General features: G+C 37.0%; 1 protein-coding gene across 1 annotated transcript; it reads left to right on the forward strand.

Moving 5' to 3' along the window:
- The first annotated feature begins 6,442 nt into the window (after positions 1-6,442).
- On the forward strand, positions 6,443-7,292 carry LOC126080096 (olfactory receptor 481-like). Its single transcript, XM_049891403.1, has one exon. It carries the CDS (start codon positions 6,522-6,524, stop codon positions 7,290-7,292), a length of 771 nt encoding a protein of 256 aa, XP_049747360.1. The 5' UTR covers positions 6,443-6,521.
- The last annotated feature ends 974 nt before the right edge of the window (positions 7,293-8,266 follow it).

Below are 8,266 nucleotides of genomic sequence, written 5' to 3' on the forward strand. Positions count from 1 at the left end.
ATGTGTATGTGTATGTGTATGTGTATGTGTATGTGTATGTATATATTTTTGTTTTTCAGTATCTCAACTTGATTTTTATGCATAGAATATATTCTCGTATATATATGGATATGAAAATGTATTTCATGCATGTAAAGCAACTTCAGATACTAGAAAACTAGAATTTATTATTGAATATAACAAACCCTCAACAGATGAGATGAATATCAAAATGGACACTCAGGGAGGATTCTATCAGTGATTTGGAAAAATGAAGGTGAGGAATATTTCCTAAATGCAGAACAAAAGTTCCAAGAGATGGAATGAATGAAAGAAAAGGAAGATAGTTTGAGAAGTTCTATCATGTTTCTACTAGGAGTTCCAGAAGAGAAAGTAGACTAGTGAAATGAGGGTGGAAGAAGCAGTACCTAATGAAATAACTGGAAAAATTCAGTGCCAAGGAAAGACAGGAGTCCTAAGAGGGAAAGGTATCCTTAGTACCAAGCAGGAAGAATAAAAAAAAGCACTATCCCCAAAAATGTGTGATAAAATTTCCAAAACAAAAATTATAGAGAATATTTTAAAAGTTTCTATAATAATGACAATTTTCTATTGTTGTTGTTAGGTGCTGTGGAGTTGGTTCCTACCTATAGCAACCCTATGTACACAGAACAAAACCCTGCCAGTCCTGCACCATCCACACTAACCTTGCTATGGTTGAGTCCATCATTGCAGCCACTGTGTCAGTCCATCTCATGGAGGGCCTTCCTTCCTTTCACTGCCCTTGTACTTTACCAAGTGTGATATCCTTTTCCAGGGGCTGGTCCATCCTGATAACATGTCCAAAGTATGTGACATGACGTCTCATCATCCTGGCTTCTAAGGAACATTCTGGCATTACTTCTTCCAAGAAAGTTTAAAACAAAGAAGAAGCAGTAGTTGGAAAATATCATCTTGGTGATAGAAACAGTGCTGGAGATCACATGATAGAATTTTACAAGATCAACAATTTATTCATTGCAGTAAATATACAGTTACCTATAGAGGAACAAAATTGACACCAGACTTTTCATCAGCAACACTAGGTACAGGAAGTAAGGAAACAATTCTTCTAAATGTAAGGTGGTGGATGATTATGTACATAAAAATCTATACCCGCGTAGTATATAATTCAAGCAGAAGGCAAAATAAAAGACATTCTTGACTGGTAAAATGTCAGAAGGGTTCAGACATTCTACTACTCACAAGCCTTATCGTTCTGCATGAAGAGAACCTAAGTGAACAAATAAACACAAGAAGCAGGAGTGAGGAAAGAAATAAATGTAAAAAGTTTGAGTCCACCTACAGGTGTCTTGGAAGAAAGACCTGTTGATCTACTTGTGAAAAAATAGCTACTGAAAACCCTATGGAGCACAGTTCTACTCTGACACATGTGGGGTTACCATGAGTTGGAATTGACTCTATGGCAACTAGCTAGTTAAAGCAATGTTTGTTGAGTCAAATATTGCTGGTGGGAAGTATATTGACACAGACATTTTAAAATGTTTCTTGAGGATAAAAGGTATAATTCACACGGAAGTTATAGGAACCCTAAACATTTATGAACCTAATGACATAGTGTTGAAATATTTAAAGCAAAATGTCATAGAATGAGAAGCTGAAAAATCCACAGTCATAATGGATGACTTTCAGAAATTGGTAAGTCAAATAAACAGCAAAAAAGTAAGCTTGATTTATTAACATCAAACATCATTATTTAAATGATGATAGTTTTATTTATGTGTAATTTAGTAGTATCTATTAGAATTTAAAATGTGTAAACCCTTCGTTTGACTCAGCAGTTTCACTTCTTGGAGTTCATTTTAGAGAAATACTGGTCCATGAGCAAAATGAAACATTAGTAGGTGGGATAGTTAAATAAATACTTACTAAGTAATTCGGAACACTGTGACTGATTACCAAGCATAGAGGAGACTAATATGTACTGATATGGGTTTCTTGAAAAGGATTTTTGAGTAAAAAAAAAAAAGCAGGTTTCACTACAATACAAACACAGTAGTGTGCCTTATATAAAAACACATGGAAATCAGGAACAAGGAAGAAATTCTTCCTTCTGGAAAGGAGAGATGGAGATAGAGTTAAACATGGCAGTGGGAGAGGAGGAATCATCTCCAAGAGCTACATTTCTTTCTCTCTCAATAGTCAGGGATTTTGGGAAAACTATGTATGATAAATGGAAAATGCCAAGTCTGAATTAAAATGTGGGTCAGTTTCACACAGAGAAAAACAACACAGCTCTTCTTACAAGCTCCTATTTGTCGTTGTTAGTTGCTGTAGAGTCAGCTCTAACTCATGGCGACCTTACGTGTAGGACAGTGAAACATTGCCCAGTCCGTAAGGTGTTACTAAATATGAACCACGTGATACTACTCAAAGGAGCCCTGGTGGTGCCATGGTTAAGAGCTCGGCTGTTAAGTGGAAGGTCAGGGACTGAAACTCACCCTCTGCAGGACAGAGATGTGGCAGTCTGCTTCTCTAAATATTAAACCAAAAACAAGACCAAACCCAGTGCCGTTGAGTCGATTCCAACTCGTAGCGACCCTGTAGGACAGAGTAGAACTGCCTCCTAGAGTTTCCAAGGAGCGCCTGGCAGATTCGAACTGCCAACCCTTTGGTTCGCAGCTGTAGCACTTAACCACTACGCCACCAGATTTCAGCCTTGAGAACCCTATGGGGCAGTTCTGCTCTGTCCTGTAGAATCACTGGAGCTGGAGTCATCTCCATGGCAACGGCTTTTGTTTTTGGTTTACTCAATAAACTAGTTCTAGGTACCTCATCATTGTTGCTTCTCAGAAGTGTTAGAAATGACCACAGCATTAAAAAAAAAATAGCCCACGTTAATCAAGTTGATCCAAATGAAATATCAAAACTAATTAGATCTATGCTGTTGTAATACTTATGTATAAATAATGGAAAGAATATATGAAGTCCCTGAGAGCTTAACTAATATCTCAGCCAACATAATAGTTAATGAGTGCATACCCACACTTAATTTTCTCAATCCCACTGGGTTTTTTCCCATTAGATTTTCAATAAGATGTTAACGAACATCAGTGGGATGTTTAGTGCTGAGGTGCTTAAGGTATTGTATTCCAAATGATCCTGAATCCTGCATAAATAAGGCCTGTTGTACAGAGATGGGAGCCCTGGTGGCATGGTGTTTTAAGAGCTCGACTGCTAACCAAAAGACTGGCAGTTCAAATCTACCAGCCGCTCCTTGGAAACCCTATGATTTGGTTCTACTCTGTCCTATAGGGTTGCAATGAGTTGGAACCCCCTGGACGGCAAAAGGTTTGGTTTTGGTTTGGGACAGATGATTACTGAAGTCTGTCCCCATCATAATATTTGACCAAAAGGTAACATTCATTCTTATTGATATTTAAATGTCTCTTGCATTTGTAATGGAAGCTAATTGTTGCTTATTTCAAGTAGATGCTCATTTGTGGATTACCCTTTCATTGCCATTATATTGCCGGATGTTTTAACATACATCGTGTCATTTGATACAGTGACCATGTGGTATAAATATTATTATATCAGTTTTTAAAATTAGGAAATTGAGGCTCAGAAGGGTTACGTAACTTTTTCAAGAGCACATAGGTAGTAGTGACAGAGCCGAAATTTATTTCCAGAACTTTCGGCTGTTAAGTCTTATTTTCATTACAGCATCATATGTCCTACCTCCCAGTCATAATGGCACTCATACCATATTTGAATTCATTCGGGTCCTTTATATACTATATATATATTTTATATAAACATGTTTTATTCCAGATTTGTCCCCTTTAAACTGTGACACAATACTGGGACTAATTAATGAAGCTAGACATTTAGCATTCAGACATAAATTTTACATTGTTGTTGGTTGTTGCTGTTACCTGCCAATTTTCAACTCAAAGTGACCCCATGTGACAGAGTAGAAGTGCCCTATAGGTTTTTTCATTAATAGTTTAAAACAACACAAATTTGTTATCATACTGTTATAGAGGTCAAAATTCTGAAAAGGATTTCACTGGCTTTACAAAATCAAGGTGTTGGTAAGACAACAACAACAACAACAAAAAAAAAACCCATTGCCATGGGGTGATTCCTACCCATAGAGACCCTATAGGACAGAGTAGAGCTGCCCCATAGTTTCCAAGGAGCACCTGGTGGACTCAATCTGCCAGCCTTTTGGTTAGCAGCCATAGAACTTAACCACTACACTACCAGGGTTTCCTACTCACAGGGCCATTGTCATTCACTCTGAGAGCTTGAAGTTCCCTCCTCCTTCTAGGGAGAGTTTATCTGTGTCTAAGCTATTGAGCCATGGCTGCACAGTGGTCAGGCACAAAGCTGCTAACCAAAAGGTTGGCAATTTGAACCCGCCAGCCTTTCCAAGGGAGAAAGATGTGGCAGTCTGCCTCTACCAAGACTGCAACCTTGGAAACCCTATGGAGCAGTTTTCCTCTGTCCTACAGGGTTGCTATGAGTTGGAATCAATAGCACGCAACAACATAAAAATTTAGCTTGTAGGCTATACAAAATCAGGTGGTTGGCTGAATTTGGCCCACAGGATTTGCAGACCCCTGCTCTAAACCAATCACGCTGTTCCATTTCCTACTTTACCAATCTTCTTTATAGCTTGTGGTGGTTATGGGACCTAGCCCATAGGGTTTTCTAGGCTATAATCTTTACAGAAGCATACTATTGAGTTAATTCTTATGAAAAATTATTAAATCACACCAATTTAATTATCACTGGACAGGGTATGTGTTCAACATACTAAAGTTGGCAAAGAATAGTTATACACCTGTATGTTTTTTGTTGGAAAAAAAAAAAGTTTCTGATTGAGATCCTTCAAAAATAATCCACTCAACCTTTGTGGAGTTTATATATGGTCCACACTGTTCCCCTCAATAACAATGACTTTCCTTCTCCTTCAAGTAGCAGGCTTCTAGTTGATAGTACTTTGGATGTACTATTTGATATTTGATCCTCATTTTGATTGATAGTATCTGTTGATCTTTATTATTTGGTACTTACTTCTTCAGTGGATCTCCTGGGGTTTACTTGTCTGGGCTTGTTTATCATAAGCAAACTTAAGCCAGTGACAGTCATCTAAGTGCATTCCATGGACAAGTAGTCTCCTGCTGAAGAATATCTTTAGTCTGTTTACTAGAAGTTTCACTTTTCAACAGTTTTATAAGAAGATTATACTGGACTGATGACAGCCTTCTTCCTTTCCCTGGGAGTATTCCCTAGTTACTGGGAGAGGAGTAGACCACAGTATAGTAGATTTTTTTTTCCCAACAGTGTGGGAAAAATCCAATTTTATTATTTTCCCATGGATAATCAGAAATCATTTATTGGATATCTTACCATTTCCTACTTATCTGCAGTGCCATATATGTCCTTTATCAAGTTGCCCTGTGTTTTAGACCTGCTTGTGTGCATTCTCTTCTATTATTCTATTTTTTTTATTTCTATAAAACATCATATCTTTATTATTTAACTTTAAAAAATTCTTTACCATGCAAGGCCTAAGCCATCCTTTTTGTTTTTCTTCAAAATTATGAGAACTATTATAGAGCGTTTGTTCTCCCAATTAAAATTTTGAATCAACTGTATTTAGTTCCATGCAAACTTCCTGGGGATTTATTGAAATTTTATATAATCTATAGATTAATTTGGGGAGAAAAGATATCTTTACAGTAATGATCTTTTTTCTCCATGTATTTATGTTCTGTTCAATACAGTTTATGATTTTATACAGAAATATCATGCATATATATTTATAGATTTTTTTGGTTACTGTTACAAGTGGTATCTTTTAGAAAATAATTTATTAATACTTTTTTGTTGTTGAAAATATACACAGCAAAACATACACCACTTCATCAATTTCTGCATGTACAATTGAGGGACATCAGTTACAGTCTTCATATTATGTACCTATTTTTGCTGTCCTTTTCCAAATTATTCTTCCACCGTTAACATAAACTTACTGCCCCCTAAGCACAGATGGAATCGTTTAACATTGCATTTTCTCATTCTTTGTAGCTGATGTATTGACATGCAATTTATTTATTTTTAAAATTCTTTTTGTATAAAATAATTACAGATTCACAGCATTGCAAAAATAGCATATAGAGGTCATGTGTATCATTCACCCAGTTTCCCCTAATAGTTACATCTTACATAATTAGAGTACAATATCAAAACCAGGAAATTTACTTTGGTACAATGTATGCATGTAGTTCTATGTTATTTTACTGCATATCAACAACTTTTTTTTATTTATTTCAGTAGGCAGCATTCCAAATAAGATGGAGATGGGAAACCGCACAACCGTGACAGAGTTCATTATTTTAGGGTTAACAAAAGATTCTACGCTTTGTTCCATCTTCTTCGTGATTTTTCTAGGAGTCTATGTTGTTACCATATGGGGCAATTTCAGCACAATCATCTTAATCTGAAGCAGCCCTCAGCTTCACACCCCAATGTACCTTTTCCTTTGCCATTTGGCTTTTGTGGACATCGGGTATTCTACATCAGTCACACCTCTCATGATTGTGAGTTTCTTAAGAGAAAGAACTGCCATCCCTGTTGCTGGCTGTATAGTCCAGCTTGGCTTTGATGTTATCTTTGGGACAGCTGAGTGCTTCCTGCTGGCTGCCATGGCCTACGATCGCTATGTGGCCATCTCCTCCCCACTTCTCTACTCCATACACATGTCTCCCGGAGTCTGCATCATCTTACTGGTTGCTTCCTATCTGGGCGGATGTGTGAATGCTTCATCATTTACTGCCTGTTTAATGAGCCTGGATTTCTGTGGATCAAATAAAATCAACCACTTCTTCTGTGACCTTCCACTACTAGTGAAGCTTTCTTGTACCCGTATTTATATGGCTGAAATATCCCCTGCCATCTCAGCTGGGTCTATCATTGTAATCACGCTGTTTATCATAGTTGTTTCATATGTCTACATCCTCCACGCCATCCTGAAGATGCGCTCTACAGAGGGATGGCACAAAGCCTTCTCTACCTGCACTTCCCACCTCACTGTAGTCACTTTGTTTTATGGGCCAGTTACATTTGTTTATGTCATACCAAAGTCAAGCCACTCATCTGACTATGTTAAAGTGGTGTCTGTGTTTTACACGGTGGTGATCCCCATGTTGAACCCCCTTATTTACAGTCTGAGAAACAAGGAGGTCAAAGAGGCCATGAGAAAATTGATGGCTAGGACACGTTGGTCTTTTTGTAAGTGATTAAATATAAATCTAGAAATTGCAAAAATATATTTTGTGGAATATGTGTGATGGATGTTTATGTTTTTCATGAGTCTTATTGTTTTATGTGGAGAACTCTCGTAAATATAGAATGCCAGTGTGTTGATGAATGCCAACTTTAGTTTCTAATTTTCTAGAGTCACAAAATAAAATACAGCATTCTCATGAAAATTTGTAGGTTCAAAGTAGATACATATATTTCAGAGTTAGGAAGAGTGTAGTGTCACTTTTTTTATCCTCTGCCTTTATTTTAGGGAACTGTGATTAGAGAGTTCTTTCTTTTTTAAAAAATACCATCGTGTAAATTAACATCTTGGAAAGCATCATATACTCAATAAAAATACAGTTGACAGCCCAGGTCCCTTTCTCTGGAGGGCTTGAGTTCCCTCATATAGGGGTTATCATAATCTTTGAAAATAGTAATGTTAGGGCCTTGGAAAAAATTTATTCCCACCTTACCTAAACCAGACCAAAAGCATTTATTGTACAGTTTTGCCACCAGGAGACTCAATCCAGAATGAACTCTGAAGCCTTGCCAGACAAACTTTGAAGAATAGGAAAAACTACTAGGAGGTGGTGGTGATGTGTCATATGAAGACTGCCTATGGAAGGAGCTGCCTTAGAAAAGTCTTGCAAACATGAAACTCTGGTGGATAAAGTAATTAATACACTGATTTTGTAAAGGATAATACCACAGAATCCAGGAAATGAACACCAGTTATACAATGGCATTATCCCACAGAGTTTACTCTCATCCCTCTGTGCCTTTTATGTCAAGCATTTGTGTGTGTGTGGGGGGATGTTTTTATTGGTGATTTGTATATCATCTTTTATGTAATGTGTTTTCAGGTATTTTGCTGATTTTATTTTCAGATTGTACTTTTGTTATTGATTTGTTCTTATTATAGCCTGTCAACTAGCCCTTTGTCAGATTGATGTATTTGGAAGGTATA

The sequence above is a fragment of the Elephas maximus genome, chromosome 7, assembly GCF_024166365.1.
Source record: "Elephas maximus indicus isolate mEleMax1 chromosome 7, mEleMax1 primary haplotype, whole genome shotgun sequence".
In the NCBI taxonomy this organism is placed as follows: domain Eukaryota; kingdom Metazoa; phylum Chordata; class Mammalia; order Proboscidea; family Elephantidae; genus Elephas; species Elephas maximus.